Below are 24,006 nucleotides of genomic sequence, written 5' to 3'. Positions count from 1 at the left end.
TCGAACAAAACCCCAAGTAAAATCGAGCAAATTTCAAACAAGATCGAGCAAATTTCGAACAAGATCGAGCAAATTTGTGCATGTGTTGGTGTTCAAGTTTTTTAGGTCAAATTCGACCATGAAAACCCTAGATCACAACTAGAAAACAGGCTAATTCCGACGGAAATTTTTTCGTCGGAAAACCCGGTTCCGACGGAATTTCGTCGTAACCTGACAGGGTAAAGTCGTATCCCCTAATCAAAAGTAAATACCTAAGTCCTCTAACTAAAGCAGATAGGGAAGTAGGGTCGATCTCTACAGGGAAACAAGTCTTTTTACTCCTAATTAATTATTATAATCTAAATTATCTAAGTAACCAATATTTTTGGGAATAAAGTCTATACTACGAAGAATAAGTTTAGGGAGAAAAACAATAATAAGAATTGAAGGCCTAGGGTCACAGGTTCACCAATAATTAATATTCCGGGATAGAACGAAGTAATTAATAATTAACAATGCACAAATAACATGATTAACAGGCTCTCGCAATTTATTAATCAACATAGATCTAACAGGCTCTCGCAATTTACTAGATCTAAGTTCTTATTGAAAATAGCCTTTGATATTAAATTAACATCTGCTCGATTCATCAATTTAATATTGCTAAACATTCACAATCAAATTACATCTGCTCGATTCATAATCTAATTGCAAAGAATTAAAACAATTCAATAAGAAATTATCATGCAATACCAATAATCAGTAATAACAAATTATCCCTTCATATTAATTATGGATTCCCATAAACCCTAGAATAAAACTACTCACGCATCATCATAACTAAACCAATCAAGTAAATAAGTAAAAGCATAATCAAGGAAGCAAATAAAATAACTGAAATTAAAAGGGAAGAAATTGTTACCAAAAAGAATTATGGAATTAATGAAATAATTAAGAACAAAAGTTGAGAGAGAATTTAAGAGAGAGAAAAATACTAAGTAGAGAGAGAAAGTCTAAGAAAGAAGGTAAGTCAAATTAATCGTCCTCCAGCGTACTTAAACAAAACTAAAACAACTTCCTAATTAGAAACTAATTGCTCGACAAAAGAGCTCTTCCAGAAACACGCGCCCGATCGGGCTAGAGGCCGCCCGATCGGGCGCGCCTTTTTCTCGCACTGCTCTTCTCAACAGCCGCGCCCGATCGAGCTAGCAGCTCACCCGATCGGGCGCGCCTTTGGCCACGCACCAACGTATTCTTGCGCGCCTTGCCCAATCGAGCTAAGCTCGCCTGATCGGGCCCTTGCTTCACCTCGAGGCTTGGAACTTCGATTGGGCTTATTTCTTCGGCGCAATCCGGATATCCACTTAGGGTCTCGATCACTCGGTCCAAATGCCTTGGGATCCCGATTACCGAGCCCTTAATCACCGGCTCTCACCGATCCTGGGCTCCTAAAGTGGTCGTGTCCTTCTAGCTTCCGTAGTTGGTCCATAAAGCCCGGGAAAATGCTCCAAGAGTGCAATTTCCTGCAAAATACAACTAAAACTACGAAAACACTAGAAAACACAAATTAGTAATAAAAGTGGCCCGAAAGAGCCAAAAACACTACTAATAACGACCAAGGGACGGGGGTAAAACACTATATAAAATGGACATATCATAACCGGTTGTCGGAAAAGTTGTTGTCGGAAAAACACCCTTTTCCGACGGAATTTCCGTCGGAAACGGGTTTTCCGACGGAATTTAGTCCGTTGAAAGTGATATTCAAGCCCGTTAAAGTCCGTCGGAAAATTCCGACGGACTTGAATTTTGTCGTAAATTTCCGACGGAATTTCCGTCGAAAAATGCTTTAAAAAAAACAAAAAAAAGGCACACCGCCACCCCATACCACCGCAAGCCGTCACCCCACACCACCTACACCCACGTCAACCAACCAGCCAAACCCTCACCAAATCACAAGACCCACACCCAACCCCACCAACCGTATCACCAGCCACACTAGCCCGTTGCACCACCCACACCAGAACCCCTACCCACCTGCCACCTAACCAGATCTACATACCACCCTACTACCCACCTACAACCACCACCTCCACAACCACCTAACTAGATCTACCACCCCAGGCCACCACCCACCTAAAATCACCAACCCCACCCCCGAAAATCATCACAACCCAAAAATATAAGAAAAAAAAATATTAAAATCCAAACGCAACCCCCAAACGTGAACTCCGTCTAACAGCCACCCCCCACCACCCCCATAAATTGTAAAAAAAAAAAAAACCAATAAAACAACAAAATAAAATCAAAATTGGAAAAAAAAAAAGAAAAAAGAAATACATACCTTAATTAACCACACATAACCTCGAAATTGGGTTTAAGAGGTTAAATTCGACCATGAAAACTCTAGATCTAGAGTTTTCATGGTCGAATTTGACCTAAAAACCTTTAATTTCAGCATGAGAAGAGAGTAAATTAAAAGGGCGAAATAAGACAACCTTAACCTTTGTTGTTGTTGATTTCGGTGATTACTTGTTGATGCCATTGTTAATGTTGCCATGGTGGTGGTAAAAGAGGGGAAAGTGGAGGGGGAAAAGAGAGGAGAATGAAACAGAGAGAAGGAAATCGAGAGAAGGAGCGAATGAAAGAGGAGATCGAAAGAAGAAGAGGAGATACAGAGAGAAGGAGGAGAGAGGAGAGAGAAGGGAGAAGACGAAAGACAGAGAGAGGGAGAGACGAAAGACGAAAGATACAAAGAGGCGGATTGCCTTTAGGTTTTAGAAGAGGTAATGTGTTTTATTTATATATAAAAAAAAATCCGACGGAATATTCCGTCGGAAATTTTCGACTGACTATAAATCCGTCGGAAAAAGCTAAATTTCCTACGGATTTTTATTCCGTCGAAAATTTCCGACGGAATTTATGAATTCGTCGGAAATTTCCGACGGAATAAAAATCCGTCGGAAATTTAGCTTTTTCCGACCGAATATTGGGTCCATCGGAAGCAGTCCGTCGCAATTAGCTTGTATTCTAGTAGTGGATCTAGAGTTTTTATGGTTGAATTTGACCTTTAAAACCATAATTTCAAGCCCAAATCGGCTTTTTCTGGTCGTTGTGGTTAGCTGGTATGTTTTTTTAAGGTGGGTTGAATTTTTTTTGTCCAAATCGGCGTTTTCTGGTCGTTGTTTGGGTGGGGGTCTGGTCGTGGTGGGTGGGGGTTGTGGTTTAGGTTAGGGTCGTGGTGGCTGTTGTGGTTTGGGTTAGGGTCGTGGTGGGTGGGGGTTGTGGTTTGGGTTAGGGTCGTGGTGGGTGGGGGTTGTGGTTTGGGTTTGGGTTTGGGTGGGGGTCTGGTCGTGGTCGTGGGTGGGGGTCTGGTCGTATTTTCTACTAGTGTTGTGGTGGCTGTTGTTGTGGGTGGTGGCTGGTGGTGTTTGGTGGTTGGAAATCACAAATTGTAATTTTTTTTTGTTGTTGGTGGTGTGGGGTGATGGCTGGTGGTTGTTGTTGTTGTGGGTGGTGGCTGGTGGTGTTTGGTGGCTATTGTTGTGGGTGGTGGCTGGTGGTGTAAATTAAATAATATTATAACAATTAATTAATAAAAATATTAATGTTTTTACATTTGGTTTGATTATGTATCAATTTAATTGAAAAAAACCAAAAAAAAATTTATTTTATTTTTAATACCCCTAATGGGCAGCGGTTTGGCGCCAAAACCGCTGCCCTTTCACTACAATTGGCAAGCGGTTCTGAACCGCTTGCCATTTTAAAGACCGATTGGCAAGCCCCCTAAAGGGCATGCGGTTCAGAACCGCTTTCCATTAGGGGGTTTGAACCGCTTGCCATTATGTATTTTCTACTAGGGTTGAGCCGCATGTTCTAAATTTTTACTCGTATGTTCTAAATTTTTACTCACGTGTTTTAAATTTTTACTCATGTGTTCTAAATTATAGATCAGTTCTCATATAAGTATGAATTCTCACATATGAACCTATTCTCACCGGATCCCTCCTCTATATATATATATTTGCGTAAACCCTTAATTTACTCTTTAGTTTGATAGTCAAAGATATTCTTAACTCTTAGATAATGTATCTAGTCATATTTTATTGCTTACTCATGTACTATATATATGCTCTTATACTCATCAATATAATTAAGCTTTCCAACATTCTCTTTCTCATAATTCTCTTAGACACACTATTGGGCTATATAATCTCTCATAATCTTTATGAATGTGACACAAATCTTACACAACGTATTTTTAATGCCTAAGTTTCTAATTGAAACGACGTATTCTCCTAAATCAAGCGGCTATGAAAAATAAACTAATTGTAGTAAAGAACAACGCTCGTTCCTTGGATTAGAAGAAAATTTTGTATAAAGATTCAAATGGAGTGACCTAACCATGCACGATTTATTTTAACCTAGCTTGTATTTTTTTTTGTTTATTTTGATGCCTTAATCGCTCCAAGTTAGCACCCCAAAAAAATCATGTAATATTTTGAACTAGTCTATTTATAGGCCTAATAGTTTGGTAACTAAGCGACTTTCTTTTGTATTGTATAGGTGTTTGCGCCTTTAGATCAATTTTCATATGGACTTCAGGACTTCTGTAGCAAAATAATAAGAAAAGATGTAAGTAATTGATTTTCAGTTGCTTATCAAAAAAAAAGGAGAGATTTTCAGTTGGCTTAAAAACAAACGTAATAGCTAAAACAAGATGTTTATTGTATAGTACGTGCAATAATTTGATAACCGACTATTGGTAAAACTTAAATCTTAGTAATATCTAATATATATACTAAAACTTAAATGAAACAGTTATTGGTAACTATATCAATAGTTCAACAACACTAACTTAGGTTGTCAAACAAGTCACTCCTCATTTTAAGGCATTTCATACAACAAATAGAATACATCCTTAGGGTTTACAACCCTTTTGAAAGGATAAATAAAGTAGGTGTTAATTATAGATGTAGTAATGTAGTTTGAACAATTATATTAATTAACCAAACATTCATGATTCATCATCCTCTTGTCAATGTGAAATTAGGCTAAAAGTTCACACAAACTAATACTCCATACCATCTTTCGACTAAATACTTAACCTTTGGTGATGTCCCTTAACAAAGGGTGATAAGTAGGGGGCGGAGCTAGGGGTTGGTGGAGGCCTTTTTATTTACAAAGTAGACCCTAAAAATATTATAAAATACATAATTTGTAGACTAACATCAATTATAATTGGTGATTTAGTTGGCAGAAGCATTTATAATTATCATTGATAATTTATAAAGTGAAATTTACATTTATTTATTTATTTATATATGGCGTTGTATATGTTGGTCACTAGAGCTTTGTTTTTTTTTTTTTTAAGAAAGTCACTAGAGCTTTGTTGATATCAAAATGAAGTCATGTCTTAGATAAGCATGGGTCCACTATGCGACACAAAATCAAATAATCTTGGGTAATGCAAGATCTTATTCAATATTTTTTAAAAAAAAATAATGTATGAGTAAACTTTCTTTCTTTCCACTCGAGTTCCACAAGTCTACTATAAGAGGAAAGGAATATAGTGAGACAAAAGAAACATACCATAAAACATGACTAACCTTTTCTCTTCAATAATGTTTGATCCTTTGTGTTCACAAAATAATGAAATATTCCTAGATATTTCTGATTTTGTACCTTCAACTCAATTTGAAGGTGATCAAATAACCCCAATATTACTAGAGCCGCAACACAATTATGATCTTGATAATCTCTTTAACCAAATCCCCACTTTTATAGAAGACCCTCCTCTAAAACCAAACCTTAATCGTAAAAAACGATCATTAGCCATTGTTCATGATCAAGAAAACAATGGCATAAACCCTTACGATAGCAAGAAAAAGAAGAAGATCATACATAGAGAAATCGAACGAAAACGAAGACTTGAAATGTCTTCCCTTCATACATCTCTAAAATCTCTCCTTCCTGTTGAATACACTAAGGTGAATACTTTCTCCATCCATATCATTTTGTCTCACCTATACACTTCACTAACTTTTAAACTTTGTATTTAGTTAATTAATTATATTAATGCATTATTATTATTAATTATTGTATGATTACAAAATGTGGTTAGGTTTTTGCATTGTATGAGTAGTTTATGTTTTGTTCTTTGGAAAAGTTTGTGTTTGGAAAAGTTAGCTATTTCGTCTCAAAATATGATTTGTTTTAAAATTTAGTTATATTAGAAATTTGTGTAATTATAGTAAGCTTATTATTTACTTGAAGAATGTGTGTGATCCAAGAAAGACATGCTAAGTTTAATTTTGCATTGTGGGGGCTTTGTTTTGGATACTTATTCTATTTTGATTTTGTTGTTCAAAATTTAATTAAAACTAATCAGCTTAATTTTTTGATCGAGTTGGTTTTTTTGCTGGTAAGTTAGTATGCATTGAACTCTTTGTACGTGTATTTTACTAACAAAACTAAAACTGATCAAAAAATTTGGATGTGGATATAATCAAAATTTTGTAGGGAAAGCGATCGATATCGGATCATTTGGGAGAGGCAGTGAAGTACATAAAACAAATGCAACAAAAGATGCAAGTGTTGAATGAAAAAAGAGATACCCTTAAAAAAGAAGTGTCAAAACTTGAAGGGCACAAAAAATATGATAATGATGTGATTGTGAATGTTATGAAAGAAAATGTAGAGGTGATTGTGAGTAGTAATTGTAGAGAAGATGATGAAAATGAAGGTCAAGGGTTACCTCTATCAAAGGTTCTTCAATGTTTAGTCCAAGAAGGGTTAGATGTGGTCAGCTATACTTCAAAGAAAATCAACACTATTTTTGTTCATTCTATTCAAGCTCAGGTATTATTCTCTAATATTATACTCAATTTGTCCACTAATTGTCACATCCTTCCATCCCTTTGTTTATATTTATTAAATGATCTTGTCAGAAAATAATTTTGACACACCTTTAATTTTTTATACCTTTTTGTGAAAAGAGTATGTAATTGTATTGTAATAATGGGTGTGCTTAAATCATATTCCTTTTCTTGTTGAGATACACTTAATATTGTCATGGAAATTGTTTCTAAATGAAAGATATACTATAAGCTATCATAATTAATTTGATTGATTGATCTTTCAGTTAAAAATTATTTGTTTCATTATAATGAGACAATGACGGCCGACATCTCAATAATTTTACTATTATCATAAAAATTTTCATTTATTTTGTTTGGTGGTATGGTTGAGAAAATATTTTCATACATAATTGACTTTACTGACCATTTATTTAATCTTTAATGACAGGCAGGAGAGGATGGCAAGATTGCCATTGATGCAACAAATCTCAAGAATAAAATAGCTGATATCCAGAGATGAACGATTTTTTATTCTAAATTATTATTTGATTTTCAACTTTGAAAATAAGGAGTGATGGGGAATTTAATTAGGAGTGAGGGGTGTACCTGGTATTATTTAATCTTTAATGTGCTAAATATATTGGATCTGTAATTTCAGACTAGAAGTGATAAACATTTCTGCAAGGTTTTGTTTTGTCTTCTTGTAAATCTATCTATTACTCAAGCTATCCTTGAATAAAAGTGTGCTAATGAATTAAGGGCACAAATGGGGAGATTGAATTGGGGGCTATGTTATTATATCTTTCACCACCATTTGTAGACTATGTTAATTTTATGTACCTTTTGGGAATTGATGTGATATTGGATTCCTAGCCAAAGGTTAAATAATTTTGATAGAAATTAGGATATGTTCTCTTCAACTTAATTTCAGTTCAATTTAGTTCAGTTCAGCTCCAATCAGCTCAGTTCCTAATTTTCTTCTCTCATAAACAATTCATTTAAGCTCTATTCAGTTTATCTTAGCTCCAATCAGTTCAGTGCAGTTCAGCTCTAATCAGTTTAGTTTAGTTCAGTTCATCTTAGTTCAGTAAATCAGAATAGGCCCTTAGTCCCTTAAATTAAAAACTTAGGCCCTATTCTTTTGACTTATCTATAGTTCAGTCACTTTATAATAGTTTAGTTTAGCGCATATTCTTAGGTGCACACTCATGCACCTAGAAATAGGTGTAACAACAGCACAATATAAACATTAGCTTTTCAGAAAGTGAACATCGGCTTTCTTCTCATCTATTTTTCTCCTTCGTTTTTTATTTTCTCTATCCTCTATTTTTTTAAATTTCCCCTTTTTTACACTTTTTTGATTGAATTTGTTTCTTACAACATGAAAGTAGTTATTAAGTATGAATTTTGTGTGAATTTCGATTTTGTGCTTTAATTTCGATTGATTAAGGTTTATATGAATCTTTGAATTCACAAATTATACTCTGTTTTTTCTCCTTCCTTCTTCAATTCCGTTTTCCTCTGTTTTTTTTTCTTCTACTTTTCTCGTTTTTTCGATTTAACGATTGAATATGTTCCTTACAATATGGAATTTGTTGTTTATTTTGATTTTTTGAATTCATATGAATTGAACTTTTTAGCTTCGATCAATAAAAAAAAATGCAGAAGATTTTTTGTATTTTTTTTATCAATGAACATAATCATGCAAAATATGAACATATGCATAGGTTCCCTTAAATGTGAACATTAGCTTTTCAGATAGTGAACATAGGCATAAAGCATATGAACATATGCATTTCAGAAAGCAAACATAACAATTCAAAATATGAACGCATCCTTAAAGTGAATATAACCATTTAAAAGATGAACATATGTGTAAAAAAATATGAACATATGCATTTAAGAAAGAGAACATATGCATAAACAGACTTAATGAGAATATTTATGAACAACAAATATTTACTATGAATATTTACATTATGAACATATAAAATATTTACATTATGAACATATAAAATATTATTATGAATATAAGGCATGTAATTATGAACATAAAAAATTGAAGAAATAAAAAATAATATGATTATGAAACATATGCATCATAAGTATTAAAAATGCACAAAGTTTAGTATACGGCTAGCCGTACCGTGCGGCCAACCATAATTTTTTTTCATTTTCTCTCTCCTCTCCTCTCCTCTCCTCCAAGCTCCAACCTAGATTGTCGTCGCCGTCTTCGTTGTTGTCGAAGCTCCAAACCAACCCATACCTCCGTCGTCGTCATCTTTGCTGGCGAAAGCTCCAAACGAACTAGACCTCCATCGGCATCGTCTTCGTCTTCATCTTTGCCAACGAAATCAGCCAAATCGGACCTTCACCTTCGCCGTCGTCTTCATCTTTGTGGTGAATTGCAGATTTGAAGGTGAGATTAGGAGGATGTTAAAGTAAAATTAGGGTGTTATGGTGGATTTGTGAAATTAATTGAAGAGGAAATCATGCTTTTATGGGGTCTTCAACAACCTATCTTTTCCAAACCCAACGCTTAACATTCTTCAATCTCCATCTTCTCTGGTACTCCTCTCTTTTCACCTTTTCAATTTTTTTTTTATAGGAATTTCACCTTTTTAATTTACATCTTTTTTTGCTTCTTTGTCACACTAATTGCAGTTGGTGGTGAGGTGGTGGCGTGGGGCAGTGAGTACGGGAGTGAATGTGCAACAAGTGGTGTAGGGGTTACTAGGGGTTACTAGGTCGGAGTCACTAGGTCGGAGTTACTAGGTCGGCTAGGGGTTACTTGGGGTTACTAGGTCGGGGGTTACTAGGTCGGTTAGGGGTTACTTGGGGTTACTAGGTCGGTTAGGGGTTACTTGGGGTTACTAAGGGTTACTAGGTCAGTCAGGGGTTACTAAGTCAGTCAGGGGTTACTTTTGTCTAGGGGTTACTTTGCCATTTGCTGATTTGGTATCCTGCCGCATGGTGCGGTCAGCCGCACCAAAAATGCATTGTTAAAAATGTGGGCATATGCATTCAAAATATGAACATATGCATTGGTTCTTTTGAATGTGTATGAACGTAATTAAGCATTTCAGAAGGTGAACATATACATAAAAAAAATATGAACATATGGATTTAGAAAGTGAATATAAGCATTTTAGAAAGTTTACAAAAGGATTCAAAATATGAACATAAGAATTTAAAATATGAACATAAATGGGAATGTGAACATAAGGTATCCGTTTGATTTCACTATTTATTTATTTTTTTGACAATTCCAATAAAAAACTTCAAACAATAGAGTATCGAACAATATTCAAACAAAATTAAGTGATAATCATATAAATTCAAACAAAATTAAGTGAAATTTACATAAAATTGCCTTTTTTAGGGATGGTCCTTTTGATTTTGCATCTATTTTCTAAAGTCTATTGATGTTTTTGCAGCTTTTTAGTGAGAGAAAATGAAATAAAGGAGAGATCGAGAAAGTGAAATAGAGGAGAGAGAAAATCATGAGAAGAAGAAGAAGAGCAATTCTGAGTTTGGAAGTGACGTTACACTGGGTGTGGGTGGGTGTATTGTAGTTACCGTGCTTTTTATTTAGTTGTAGGGCCTTTTTTTTATTTTTTTTTTTACTTCTGGGCTTTTTTTTGGCTTTTAGGCCGCTGTTACACCTATCTAAGGTGCACAAGCCCCTTAGACTAATTGATAGTTTAGTTTAGTCATCTGAGTTTTCCATGGGTTAAGCGAAAAAAAAAAACCATCATTATGTGATGACAAGGCAAGTTCTCTAAACTATTTGGCCGGAATTAATACTCCTTGGTGGTTGATGGACCAATTTGCATCATTCTACAGTTGAAGGAGTAAAATGTTACAAATACGTAAGTTTATGAACCGTATTTTAACTTAACTTGATTTTTAAATGAAGATAATCACACAAAAACATTGACACATTGTATTGATAAATAAGAAGTGTGCAAGCCTTGCGTAAAAGGGAGGTGCCAAGAGGTGAAAACATTCATGATATTATCAATTGCCAGAAATTGCTAAGTGACTCAAGGTGGATGGTGTAGGTTGTTCATGTGTATCGAGAAGGGAATAGAGCAACAAATTGGTTGGCCAACCGCCGAGTTGTTCAACACTCTCAAATTCAGAATTTTAATGTTATTTCGGTAGAATTTTAAATCGTATTTTAGGGCTTGTTTTAATTGACTGAACTGAGCTGAAATTGTTGAAGTTGAATTGTTGGAGTTGAACTCAACTGAACTTATTGAAACTAAACTGAAAATATTCTCAAAAGAACAAGCTTTTAGAGGAGGATACTAGTAGGGGTGTTCGCGGTGCGGTTTGGTGCGGTTTGATCATAAACCGCACCAAACCGCAAAAGTGCGGTTTGTAATTTTTTCAAACCGCAAAAGTGCGGTTTGTAATTTTTTCAAACCGCACCAAACTGCACTTTTAAAAAAACCGCACCAAACCGCACCGCAAGATGCAGTTTGGTGCGGTGCGATTTGCGATTTAACCGTAATAAATTAAAATTGTAATTATTTTTTTTTAAAACAAAACTTTTATTTTATATTATAATTATTAGTTGATAATTTAAATATTAAACTCTTTTTATCAACCGCATTAAAGTGCGGTTTGCGGTGCGGTTTGGTCTCAATAATTTTGGAAACCGCACCAAACCGCAAACCGCGGTTTGGTCATTTTAAAAAACCGCACCGCAATTTTCAAACCACAAAACGCACCAAACCGCAAAATTGCGCCACGTGTACAACTTTGAAAAAAGATGACATCAGCGGTTGCTAGTTTAATACGAAGTATTAATTAGTTATAGATTTTGCCTTTTTATTTCTTTTGCTTCTATTTGGATCTGTTCCTCTTTCAAATAAAAATAAAAATAAAAAATAAATAAATAAATTGTCAATAAATATAAGAAGCTAAAAGTGGAAAGAATTGACAATAAATATACAATAATTACATCGATTTACTCGTGAATTGTTGATAAATTCCCAATTTAATACTAAAAAAGGAAAGATATTAAATAGTTATATATGCAGCCCTATAACATTACCCTTTTTTTTTCGATAAGAAAATTGTCCTCTTTCTATATTCCTAATGTCCTATGCAGTATATTCCTTCAAAAAAAAAATAGGGTTTTTCTACATAGTACCCCTGAGATATTTACTTTTCTAAGCTGTGCCCACCCATTTTCAAAATTCCACACTGTAACCCCAAACTACCTTTAGTGTCTGCGATGTAACCCCCCACTAATCCTAAAGTTAACACCGTTAACTTTTGTTAAAAAATCTGTTTTTTTTTTTTTAAAAAAAAAAAAAAAAAAAAAAAAAAACCTTCCCTCCTGCAAAACCACCCACGCACCACCAACCATTCCCTCCTCCAAACCCACCCACCCAGCGAACCACCCACCGGACTTCACCCAAGCCACCGAACTTCACCCAAGCCACCGCACCCACCCTGCGAACCGCACCCATCACAACGCACCATCGAAAGAACAGCAGCAATTCGCCGTCGATTCGACCACCAAAAATCTGATGAAGGACGAAAAACTCCAATCCTTTACCCTTTCACCCTCAAAATGGTTGGAATCGACCATTGAAACCCCGAATGGTCGATTTGGCCGTTTATAGGGTGAGTAAAAAGGGGAGTGCGTGGTTTTGCGCGGCAGTGGTTGGGGCTGAGGTGTTTGGGTTGGGCTAGGGTGGTGCGTCAGTCGCGGAGTTTGGGGTTGGGCTAAGGTGGTGCATTGGCTGGAGTAGGTGGGGATGGGAGTGCCGATAGCTGTTGCCGGCAGTGGCTGTGGTGGGGTTGGTTAGGGTTAGGTTCAATTTTCTTCATGGTTGTTGGTGTGTGGCGGTTGTGCTAGGTGTGGTGGTTGTTGGGTGTGGCGGTGGCTGGGTGCGTTAGTTAGGGTGGTTAAGGCTGGGTCGTGAGGGTGTGAGGGAGGCAACATAAAACTAACGGTAATAGCTAACGGCAACTTAACGGCAGGGTTACATCATAGACACTAAAGGTAGTTTGGGGTTACAGTGTGGAATTTTGAAAATGGGTAGGCACAACTTAGAAAAGTGAATACCTCAGGGGTACTATGTAGAAAAACCCAAAAAAATAAAAAAAAATCCTGTACAGCATACACTTACCAACCTCCAATCAACAATGGCGGATTCCATTGACCCAAATTTCCACCAAAAACCCCTCCTCGTAATCAACCGTATACCCTCTTTCAAATTCCGCTTCGACCACCGCCTCACACCCACTTTCACCATCGTAGACCCCATCACCGCCATCGGCACCGACTCCTCCGCCGCCCACACCTTCCTCCGCCACAACGCCGCCGCCGCGCGCGCTGTCCTCTGCATCGGACCTTCTCCATTGATAAAGGACACCTTAGATTGCCTGCCTTCTTTGGAATGCGTTGTCGCTCACTCCGTTGGTTATGATCATATTGATTTATCTGAGTATCGTCGCCGGGGAATCTCCGTCGCTAATGTTGGTGACGCCTTTTCGGATGATGTTGCTGATTGCGCTGTCGGGTTGTTGATTGATGTGCTTCGTAAGGTCTCCGCTGCTCACCGCTTTGTTCGGGCCGGGTCTTGGCCCGAACAAGTGGCTTTTCCTCTTGGGTCTAGGGTGAGTGGTCTTTCTTTTCTCTGGTTTTAAGTCTTCAATTTTACTTGCTGATTATGTGGTCAAATTACGAAGGGTCTGTTCTGATTTATTGAAGTGAACTAAATACAGCTGAAATGAATATTTTATGAAATGAACTAAATACAGCTGAAATGAATATTTTATGAGAGAAGGAAATTGAATTAATTAACAAGGTGATACGGAGTACTTAATTATTTTATTACTCGTACTTTCATTTGTTCATTTTTGTTTTTCTCATTTTCCATTTTACTCCATGTTTACATAGATATACATACATAAATAACATGATGCAGAAGAATTAGGACACCCCTTATCTTGCATCTACTTCCAACCTAAAATTTGAAGAAGAACGTGCTTATTGGACAAAGAAGGGTACGGAGGGAGTAATTTTTAGCTCTATTTATAACAAACTTCATTTAGTTGATCAGAGATTCACTTGTACGGTTGTACGACATGAAAATCAAAAGGTAATCATGTAAGAAAACCAAAGAGATGTACAGTGTAATGGAAATGATTGAATGTACATACCAGAATCTCTACGGGGCTGAAATATTCGAGTAATTCAACTTGCCCTTTTCTTTTCTACCAAAAACATCATTAGAGCTTGACTGATGAATTTAATTTATGCTCAAAACTCTATGCTTTTACTACCCCTTTAAACTAGATACTATTTAGCTAAGTCATACATTCCTGAATTTATGATACTTGTATATAGTTATATACTAAACTCCTGAGTGATTTTCTGCAACGTGCTACTTCAATTACAATAACTAGATTTATGGCAATTGTAGTTAGGTGGAAAGCGAGTAGGCATAGTCGGCCTTGGAAGCATTGGTTCTCGGGTTGTAAAGAGACTTATTCCACTTGGTTGCAGCATTGCATACACCTCTAGGCAGAAGAAACCCTCGGTTTCTTTTCCCTACTACGCCAATGTCTATGACTTAGCACTTGACTGTGACATTCTCATCCTGTGCTGCTCATTAACCAACCAAACCCGCCATATGATCAATGAGGATGTCTTGAATGCATTAGGAAAGGAAGGAGTAGTCATTAACATCGGCAGAGGGGATCTAATTGATGAGAAAGAACTTGTGCAGTTTCTGGTGGATGGCAGAATCAGAGGGGCTGGTCTTGATGTGTTTCAGAATGAGCCTTATGTTCCTAAAGAATTGTTCAGCTTAGATAATGTCGTCCTCTCCCCTCATCAAGCTGTCTTGACTCCGGATTCCTTCAAGGCCGCAGAAGACATTTCTGTAGCAAATTTGGAGGCCTTCTTTTCCAACAAGCCCTTAGTTTCTCCTATAAGTTGGGATTAGTTGCAGTCATATACTGTACATTTTGTCATGAAATCGTTGTATCAATTGTATTAGCAATAAAATGTATTTGTTCAGGGATAAATAATATTCTCCCTGCTTTCGCATTGATCCTTTTCTTTTTTCCATTTGTCAGATATTATTTCCACCACTCTCTCCATACCAAAATTATAGTGACATGCTATCTTAGGATATCCAGATAAAGTTCAGCTCAGTAAAAATAAGTCCAGTACAGGAAAATTCAGAAATTATAGTGACATGCTATCTTAGGATATCCAGATAAAGTTCAGCTCAGTAAAAATAAGTCCAGTACAGAAAAATTCAGTTTTCTTAAAGAAGAATTATAATAGGAAATCAGTATAAATAATTTCACTTCAGTGAAAATAATTTCAATTCAGTGAAAATAATTTCAGTTCAGTAAAATTAAGTTCAGTTCAGTAAAAAAAATTTCGGTTCAGCAAAATTAAGGTGAATCAAACAGAACCTTAGAGTTAACTCCCGTTCATTAAAAAATTAGAAATCTAATATATATATATATAAATAAAGTAGGCATTTTTGGAGAGTATTGAAAACGACGCATAAGAAAAGGTATATTTTCGACCAATCAAAAATTAGATTTTTATTTTATTTTAGAATTAAAAAAAATCACTCGCCACATAAACAAAAGTGACGAATGAAATTTTAAATTTTTGCCACGTAGGTAAAAACGACGAATAGTAATTTATTAGGATTTTAATTATTTAAGAACACTAAATTTTATCATTTTTATTTGTTACAAAACTAAAAATTATCTTTAGATATTAGGATTTATATTATTTAAAAAACTAAAAATTATATTTTGATATTAAAAAATATAAACTATCATTTGATGTTAATGGTTTTATGTAAATATCTGATGATATGATACTTTCATACAAAATTTTAAAACTTATAATTCAAGAAAAAAATTAAGAGATCACCAAAAAAAATTCATATACAAAATGTTTATAAAAATTCGTGCATCGCACGCCACATAAGCAAAAGTAATATTTCGACCAATGAAAAATTACATTTATAATTAATTTAGAATTTTAATTTTCAGTCGCCATTTAAGAAAAAATTAACAAATAAAATTTGAGAATTGATAACAAAAAATAGTAATTTAATATTTAAATTATGAAAAAAAAAACAAAAATTATCTTTTACATTAGGATTTATATTATTTTAACAAATAATTAGAAATTAAAAATATATATTTTTATTAAATGATTTTATCTAACTATCCGATGAATGAGATAATATTTATTTCAATTTATATATTCAAGTTTTATATACGTAAAATTTGAATAAGAATAATTTAAAACTTAAAAAAATATTTGACCTTAAATTAATGTTAAAATAATAGAATAGAAAATAAAACAAAAAATATTAAGAAATTAAAAAAAAAAAATATACAAAATGAAATATTTAAAAACCGTGTATCGCATGGGCTTACATCTAGTTTAAATGATAATAATCTCACAAAACATTGTGTTCTTTCTATAATCCTATACACTTACCAAGTCACCAAGTACCAACCTCCAATCAAAAATGGCGGATTCCATTGACCCCAATTCCCACCAAAAACCCCTCCTTGTAATCAACCGCATACCCTCCTTCAAATCCCACTTCGACCACCGCCTCACACCCACCTACACCATCCTAGACCCCATCACCGCCGTCGGCACCGACCCCTCCGCCGCTCACACCTTCCTCCACCACAACGCCGCCGCCGCGCGCGCTGTTCTCTGCATCGGACCCTCTCCATTGAGGAAAGACACCTTAGACTGTCTTCCCTCTTTGGAATGTATCGTCACTTCATGCGTTGGTATTGATCATATTGATTTGTCTGAGTGTCGTCGCCGAGGAATCTCCGTCGCTAATATCGGCGACGCTTTTTCGGATGATGTTGCTGATTGCGCTGTTGGGTTGTTGATTGATGTGCTTCGTAAGGTCTCTGCTGCTCACCGGTTTGTTCGGGCCGGGTCTTGGCCCGAACAAGAGGTGTTTCCTCTTGGGTCTAGAGTGAGTTGTCTTTTCTTTTCTTCCCACTTCAATTTTACTTGCTGATTGGAAGAAGTGGTTGTTTCTCCTGTTCCTTTTTGTTTGTCTCATTTTCCATATTATTGTTCATTTGAGTTTGTTAATGCTATATGACACCATTGCCTATTGGCGTACACGTAACAATTTTCAAATTGGACGAATAAAAGGGTATGGAGGGAGTAGTTTATAAGCTCTTTTTACAAGATTCTTATAAAAAGCTCCATCTAGTCGAAGTCGATTATAGAGATGTACACCCGTGTAGTCGAGATAGTTGAATGAATATACATGCCAAAATCTCTACGACTCTACTGCTTCACAAGTTTGGACTGATGAATGCTCAAAAGTCTATGCTTTTACTACCCTTAAAACTAGTTAATAAGGATTATCATATATATCTTCCTGATTTTATGACACTTAACTCCATTTGAGAATATATCTCTGCAATGTGCTTACTTTACTTGCAGTAATCAGATGTATGTCTATTATAGTTAGGTGGGAAGCGAGTAGGCATAGTCGGCCTTGGAAGCATTGGTTCTCGGGTTGTAAAGAGACTTATTCCACTTGGTTGCAGCATTGCATACACCTCTAGGCAGAAGAAATCCTCTGTTTCTTTCCCCTACTATGCCAAGGTCTATGACTTAGCACATGACTGTGACATTATCATCTTGTGCTGCTCGTTGACCAACCAAACCCGCCACATGATCAACGAGGATGTCTTGAATGCATTAGGAAAGGAAGGAGTAGTCATAAACATCGGCAGAGGGGATCTAATCAATGAGAAAGAACTGGTGCAGTTTCTGGTGGAAGGCAAAATTGGAGGAGCTTGTCTTGATGTGTTTCAGAATGAGCCTAATGTTCCTAAAGAACTGTTTGGTTTAGATAATGTAGTTCTCTCCCCTCATCAAGCTTTCTTCACTCCGGATTCCTTCAAGGCTGCTGAAGACATTTCGGTAGCAAACTTGGAGGCCTTCTTTTCAAACAAGCCCTTAATTTCTCCTATAAGATGGGATTAGTTGCAGTCATATATTGTACATTTTGTCATGAAATTGTTGTATCAAATTGTATTAGCAGTAGTGATCAAAACCTTGATTTGACAATAAAATGTTTCAGGGATACATAATATTATTCCTGCTTTCACATTGATCCTTTTCTTTTATCCATTTGTCAGAGATTATTTCCATCACTCTCTTGAACTCGATCCCAAATTTATAGTGACATGCTATCTTAAGATATCCAGATAATGTTAATATGTTATAACCTTTCATCATATAGTTATGGTTTATGATAAGATTTCTCAATACGGGACATTGCCACTACTTTAATTGTCTCAGAGAGAGTATAAGTCATAGAAATGACTCGCTTATTATAAAAGTTCTTTGTAATGCCCTGTCGATCCTTAGTATATGAGGGTTTATGCAAGCCTTTATGAACTAAATATGGAGGATATGGGAGTATATTTCTTAGATGTGAATGCACACGATGGTCAAGTTTTGAGAAGTAAAATATATTGCTACAATAATTTTGTGCTTTACTCAAGTTGTCGAGAAAGATATGCTACCACGAGGCAGGAGAGTTGTAGAATTACAAATTACAAGTGCAAAGGAACAATACATGTATGTGCTTACTTATTGCTGCTTAAAACTATCCATGCATGCTTTCAGTCAAATAGTATCATTCGGCTTCCCTCGAGGCAGAGGATAATGCTGGGAATTGAAAATGAAGACAACTCTTAACGTTTTTACCGGAGATGATGCCTGCAAGACAAGTTTGAAAAGGTTTCTAAATCTCTTTGCTGAATTTTCAGAATAAACTATTGCATAAAACAGAACATCAGAAGATCTACTCAAGAGCAACCTTAATGTTTCCTTTGTTCCACGCCGGACTTTGCAGCGAATTGTTGGGAGCCCTAACCGCTGATGAGCTTCATATCGGTGGCAACCAGAAAAACCTGTTGATGAGAAGAAGAAAATAAAAATTAGTTATATTCCTTTTTATGAAACAAGCCTGATCAACCTCCTCAATAGTGACATGTTAGAAGCACAAGTAAAGCTAAAACACTTGTTGTATTGGCTTACCATAGTACACCCCATCAACCTCTAGAACATCAATCTGCAGAAGGACAGAAAATATTCAGTTGTAACAAGAGTAATAAGATGATCAAAGTGATTCAAATCTTAGGTACAAAATAAGTTTCACTCCAAATTCCCTGTATTCTGTGATGCATCATACTCTGAAATTTCTTATAATCTACATTGGTGGTCAGTAGGATAAACTTTTGTGTGAATTGTGACAATTTAAGATAAAGTATACTTGTACAACATTTGTTTTGCTTTGATCTTGAATCGATTTCACTGTAGTGTAATTAACTCCTTAATAGTAGTGTGTCCTAGAGAACACTACTAAACTATGATCCAAGCTGATGACTGATCAATACGGATGTGCCCGGAATTTGAAGTACTTACAGGAACTTGAAGACCAATCTCCTTAATGCTATCCATGAGTTCATGGACTTTTTGGGGATCATTTGCTCTTGTACGCATTAGTGGTCTCCGTATCGTATCAAGGGGGAGCTCCAAGACTACTGGCCCGACTTTCTGTGTTGTTGAAGGAGCTCCTGCAAGCAGCAATCACCATTTACATCATGACACAAAACAAAGAACCAGTAAATCAAGGAAAATCAGAACATGATGAGCAAAGGTAAGTCATGTATACCATTATTAGATGAAGCAGACAGAGAAAATTTTCTTAGAGTAGCTGGACCTGGAAGGTAAAGGCTTGCCATCTAGAAACACTTCACTGTCATCAAAATTAAGATATCATTAGCATACCAGAAACCTTAAAAACCCCAAACGTACACTCTCGCTTGGGTAGTCTAACTACGCTCATAAGGGTCTATTCTCATTTATTGAACTGAGTTGTACTGAGCTAAACTGAACTGAATTGTTTATGAGAGAGGGAAATTAGGAACTGAACTGAATTTAAGACGAACCGTTAGTTTCTTATAAGCTAACCAACATAAATTACGGTATTGAAGATGATTTGTACCAGCCAAATTATTGGAGACTGGAATTACTATCACTCAGCCAAATATATAAAAAAAAAAAAAAAAAAAAGAAAAAAAAAAGTTATTATGTGAACCCCAAATTTGGATGAGGTCCTACTTCAATAATTTAAAACTTGTCAATTAATCTTCAACCTTAGTTAAGCTTCAGGTAGGTTCTAATTCAAATTAAAAAACAACAAATTGGTAATCAAGAATCAAACATAAGCATAGCAAATATTGGCAGAAAATTCAGTTAATATATTCTTTTCAACCTCAAATCACTACATAACATCAACATATAAATAAAAATTGAACAGATATAGCAGAAAAAATATACAGTATGATGAAACAACAGCTCAATGAGACAGGAAGATATTATTCCGTACCTTAGTATTGAATTATTGATGAAGGGTCCAAGGAAAATAAGGCCAATGAAACTAATGAGAAATTTGGGGGATGAATTTTGTTTTGGGTTGTATAATGTGTTGAAAGTTATGAACCAAGCTTGTTGGTTTGGTTGAATGCGATTGATCCTTGTTTTTTTTTTTGTATGCACCGGCCAGCCAACACTTTCTACGTGTCATCATTGTCATGTTCATGTTTATCAACAATTGTTACTTCGTATTATTTTTGTTTCGATTTTTCCACTTAAAAAGTGTGCGGTTTTTAACACAATTTTAACCATTAATATAATTATGACTTTATGAGTACTAATTTAAAATACGATCTTGCTAACGAGCGCCCCGGGGCGTTAGATAAGGATAAATTATATTGGTTGAAATGGTATTAACTTAGGAATTCATGACAAAATCACGAGTCGTTCGGTGTAATTAATGTTAATTTTACTCTAATATTTGCACTTTAATTCTCTTATCTAACGCCCCGGGGGCGCTCATTAGCTTTTGCCTTTAAAATATGTATGTATTAAATTTTGAAAATATATTTGATATTTTAATGGATACTATTAAATCATACCGAACACCTACCTAACAAGATTTTTAATGATGATAACAAGTTTTAATCAAGATTTAATTTGGGATTGATCAACCTATATAGGATTATACAATTTTCTTATTAGTTTAAATGACTCTAGGTAGAGCTTAGACTTGAAATTTAGATTAAAGTAAATTTGAATTTTTAACCCATAAAAGTGAAATTTCAATCTATGAACCTCATCAATCTTAAGAGTTATGCACAAAAACAATTTTGTGAAAAAACACTTCATTTATAAATAATAGGAGGGTAATAGTAATACTATGATCAAGGATTGAACAAAAGTTTGTTTTCAATGATTATTTAAGTACATTCAATGTTTGTTTGGTTCACATGAGTATCAACTTCCTATCATGCTAAATCCCATGAGAAGTTTTAGTCCATGAATTGTTAGTTCCCTTGCATTGTGAACCTAGGAAATAACTTTGTTTGGTTAACTTTTAGGCATTTTAATTTTATGACAATTGTAACTTAGTGTACTAAAGGATGGTAATTGATATTCATGGTAGGTAACAACCTAACAGGTAAACCAATTCCCATGTCCTATATGAATTTCAATTTCCTAGAAAGTTTGACTCCCCTTATATTATTTTAACTATTTCATGTCAACCAAACAAATCGTCACATATACACATCCTAGAAATCATGACTGAAACTCATACTTAGGGCTTATTCTCATACGTTTATTTTCAGTTCAGTTCAGTTCATTTCAGCTCAGCTCAGTTCAGTTCAGCTCCTAATTTCCTTCTCTTATAAAATATTCATTTCAGTTCAGTTCAACTCAGTTCAGTTCAGTCAATGAGAACAGACCCTTAACGTACGTTTGTTGGTAATAAAACAAGCACTAAGGAGCGTTTTTAAGCTTTCTTACACTTAATATATATGAGACAACTTTAAAATAAAAACACTTGAAGATTAACAATTGTCAAGAGTTGCCAATCTACCCACTCTCATAGTCTCATACGAGTCATATCCATGAATGTTAGAGGAGGAACTACCCCCCATGCATGCTTTATTCTTCGCCAACTACCATTCCTATTTATACTTCCTTTGCATTGTTTCTCATGAATGGTAAACACATACACTCAATCACGTGATTAGCTATATATCTTTCACATTTTTAAAAAATCACAACTACTTACCTTTGGAATCTAAGGGTCCAATATAAACGCACATTACCTTCATGATATGCTAGTGTATTATTCTCAACTTTTCACAACCTAATATTATCTTTAATGTCATATTTCTTCTTATAAAAACACTATAACACGTCTCACAAAATATATTACAAACATATTATTCATCTTCACATACAATCCGCTTCCAAATCTTGTTTTAATTATAGTAATGACGGCCACAATTGCTCCATCTAGGGTTGAAAGCCTAGCAAGTAGTGGAATTGAATCCATCCCTAAGGAGTACGTGAGGCTTAACGAGGAGTTAACCTCAATGGGTAACGTTTTCGAGGAGGAAAAGAAAGAAGAGGGGTCTCAAGTACCAACAATAGACATTAAAGACATCGCGTCTGAGGATCCAGAGGTACGAGGCAAGGCAATCCAAGAGCTCAAAAGGGCTGCCATGGAATGGGGTGTAATGCACCTTGTCAATCATGGCATCTCCAATGAGCTAATTGATCGGGTTAAGGTGGCCGGACAGACATTTTTCGAGCTCCCGGTTGAAGAGAAGGAGAAATATGCAAATGATCAAGCATCAGGGAATGTACAAGGGTATGGAAGTAAGCTAGCAAATAGTGCTAGTGGGCGACTTGAGTGGGAGGACTACTATTTTCACCTTAGTTACCCTGAGGATAAAAGAGACTTGTCTATTTGGCCTGAGACTCCTGCTGACTACATGTAAGTTATAATAACTCTTACATTTATGCAAATTTACTTCGATGATTTGGTTTCTATTTTTAAAATGCTATATGATGAAATTGTGATATGGTACCGGTACATCACATGTAATTTTAGTGTGTATTGAAACTGGGTTCGGATAATCCTCTAGACTTAATTAATAAGTGGTGTATGTAAACAATACGATTACATCTTCAGCTATTACTTTGTAAAATTGTAACTATAAATAGACCAATTATCATTGACAAATTTGATCAAGTACACTTAGCCTTTTAGTTTCAATCTATCTTATCCTAATAGAATATACTTGTACTTGTACTATGTATAAATTAAATACAAAGTATCTAGTAATCTATTAAATGAACATATTTTACATATTTCAAATTAAAATGTTGGCCGGGTATGTTTATTTACAACTTTATTATAGTCCATTTTGCGGAGCTTTACTTTCCAAGTCGTAAATATGTAGTTACATTTTTTTTAAAAAAAAGAAGAATTTTTGCTAACTTTCTCATCATATTATTGATACAGTCCTGCGGTATCAGAGTATTCCAAAGAACTAAGATACTTAGCAACTAAGATCCTCTCAGCATTGTCACTTGCATTAGGGTTGGAAGAAGGGAGGCTAGAGAAGGAAGTAGGAGGCTTAGAAGAGCTCCTCCTACAATTCAAGATCAACTACTACCCAAAATGCCCTCAACCGGAGCTAGCCCTAGGAGTTGAGGCTCACACCGATGTAAGTGCCCTAACTTTCATCCTCCACAACATGGTTCCTGGCCTTCAGCTCTTCTATGAGGGCAAATGGGTCACTGCAAAATGTGTCCCTAATTCTATCATCATGCACATTGGTGACACTATTGAGATCCTTAGCAATGGAAAGTACAAAAGTATCCTTCATAGAGGACTAGTTAATAAGGAGAAGGTGAGGATTTCTTGGGCAGTTTTCTGTGAACCACCTAAGGAGAAGATCATCCTTAAGCCCTTGCCTGACCTTGTAAGCGACGAGGAGCCTGCTCGTTATCCACCTCGAACCTTTGCCCAACATGTTCAATACAAGCTCTTCAGGAAGACTCAAGGTCCACAAACAGCAATCACAAAAAATTAAGTTGATCATTGTATGAGAAGAAATCTAATTAAGGATGTCTTTCACACACTTTGTGATGGATGTTTTTAAATTGATTAATTATTCTACTTGATTTCTATCCTAAGCATGTATCCCATGATTATGCCTATGAAGTTAAAGTTGT

The 24,006-nt window shown here is 35.5% G+C and overlaps 4 protein-coding genes and 1 pseudogene across 5 annotated transcripts; 4 read left to right on the top strand and 1 right to left on the bottom strand.

Moving 5' to 3' along the window:
* The first annotated feature begins 5,549 nt into the window (after positions 1 to 5,549).
* LOC145595656 (transcription factor bHLH118-like) lies at positions 5,550 to 7,643 on the top strand. The gene is made up of 3 exons (XM_081652078.1): positions 5,550 to 5,966; positions 6,499 to 6,837; positions 7,285 to 7,643. The coding sequence occupies exons 1-3, from the start codon at positions 5,577 to 5,579 to the stop codon at positions 7,354 to 7,356; spliced, it is 801 nt and encodes a 266-aa protein (XP_081508204.1). The 5' UTR covers positions 5,550 to 5,576; the 3' UTR covers positions 7,357 to 7,643.
* A 5,361-nt stretch (positions 7,644 to 13,004) lies between these two features.
* Positions 13,005 to 14,892, top strand: LOC145568069 (glyoxylate/hydroxypyruvate reductase HPR3 pseudogene; annotated as a pseudogene). The gene is made up of 2 exons (XR_014095765.1): positions 13,005 to 13,478; positions 14,288 to 14,892. The product of XR_014095765.1 is annotated as a glyoxylate/hydroxypyruvate reductase HPR3 pseudogene (transcript).
* A 1,354-nt stretch (positions 14,893 to 16,246) lies between these two features.
* Positions 16,247 to 18,007, top strand: LOC145595636 (glyoxylate/hydroxypyruvate reductase HPR3-like). The gene is made up of 2 exons (XM_081652055.1): positions 16,247 to 16,852; positions 17,359 to 18,007. The coding sequence occupies exons 1-2, from the start codon at positions 16,379 to 16,381 to the stop codon at positions 17,881 to 17,883; spliced, it is 999 nt and encodes a 332-aa protein (XP_081508181.1). The 5' UTR covers positions 16,247 to 16,378; the 3' UTR covers positions 17,884 to 18,007.
* Positions 18,008 to 18,356: 349 nt separating this feature from the next.
* Positions 18,357 to 20,457, bottom strand: LOC145595646 (sulfiredoxin, chloroplastic/mitochondrial-like). The gene is made up of 6 exons (XM_081652067.1): positions 20,300 to 20,457; positions 19,583 to 19,666; positions 19,333 to 19,484; positions 18,946 to 18,979; positions 18,725 to 18,818; positions 18,357 to 18,624 (listed from the first exon to the last, which is right to left on the bottom strand). The coding sequence occupies exons 2-6, from the start codon at positions 19,650 to 19,652 to the stop codon at positions 18,609 to 18,611; spliced, it is 366 nt and encodes a 121-aa protein (XP_081508193.1). The 5' UTR covers positions 19,653 to 19,666; positions 20,300 to 20,457; the 3' UTR covers positions 18,357 to 18,608.
* A 1,796-nt stretch (positions 20,458 to 22,253) lies between these two features.
* On the top strand, positions 22,254 to 23,864 carry LOC145568064 (anthocyanin synthase-like). The gene is made up of 2 exons (XM_081627504.1): positions 22,254 to 22,759; positions 23,291 to 23,864. The coding sequence occupies exons 1-2, from the start codon at positions 22,254 to 22,256 to the stop codon at positions 23,862 to 23,864; spliced, it is 1,080 nt and encodes a 359-aa protein (XP_081483630.1).
* The last annotated feature ends 142 nt before the right edge of the window (positions 23,865 to 24,006 follow it).

This window comes from Chenopodium album, chromosome 2, assembly GCF_948465745.1.
Source record: "Chenopodium album chromosome 2, dcCheAlbu1.1, whole genome shotgun sequence".
Lineage (NCBI taxonomy): Eukaryota > Viridiplantae > Streptophyta > Magnoliopsida > Caryophyllales > Amaranthaceae > Chenopodium > Chenopodium album.
The sequence above is the reverse complement of the archived record's forward strand: the minus strand, read 5'-3'. Positions and strand labels throughout refer to the sequence as shown.

What these genes read in the sequence shown, in the direction of transcription:
- LOC145595656 (XM_081652078.1), top strand. Translation starts at nt 5,577, where the DNA reads ATGACTAACCTTTTCTCTTCAATAATGTTTGATCCTTTGTGTTCACAA. An exon ending in TTCCTGTTGAATACACTAAG is followed by an intron (nt 5,967 to 6,498) that starts GTGAATACTTTC and finishes AAAATTTTGTAG; the next exon opens with GGAAAGCGATCGATATCGGA. An exon ending in TTCATTCTATTCAAGCTCAG is followed by an intron (nt 6,838 to 7,284) that starts GTATTATTCTCT and finishes CTTTAATGACAG; the next exon opens with GCAGGAGAGGATGGCAAGAT.
- LOC145595636 (XM_081652055.1), top strand. Translation starts at nt 16,379, where the DNA reads ATGGCGGATTCCATTGACCCCAATTCCCACCAAAAACCCCTCCTTGTA. An exon ending in TGTTTCCTCTTGGGTCTAGA is followed by an intron (nt 16,853 to 17,358) that starts GTGAGTTGTCTT and finishes TGTCTATTATAG; the next exon opens with TTAGGTGGGAAGCGAGTAGG.
- LOC145595646 (XM_081652067.1), bottom strand. Translation starts at nt 19,652, where the DNA reads ATGGCAAGCCTTTACCTTCCAGGTCCAGCTACTCTAAGAAAATTTTCT. An exon ending in GTCTGCTTCATCTAATAATG is followed by an intron (nt 19,485 to 19,582) that starts GTATACATGACT and finishes TGCTGCTTGCAG; the next exon opens with GAGCTCCTTCAACAACACAG. An exon ending in AGATTGGTCTTCAAGTTCCT is followed by an intron (nt 18,980 to 19,332) that starts GTAAGTACTTCA and finishes GTCCTTCTGCAG; the next exon opens with ATTGATGTTCTAGAGGTTGA.
- LOC145568064 (XM_081627504.1), top strand. Translation starts at nt 22,254, where the DNA reads ATGACGGCCACAATTGCTCCATCTAGGGTTGAAAGCCTAGCAAGTAGT. An exon ending in GAGACTCCTGCTGACTACAT is followed by an intron (nt 22,760 to 23,290) that starts GTAAGTTATAAT and finishes TTATTGATACAG; the next exon opens with TCCTGCGGTATCAGAGTATT.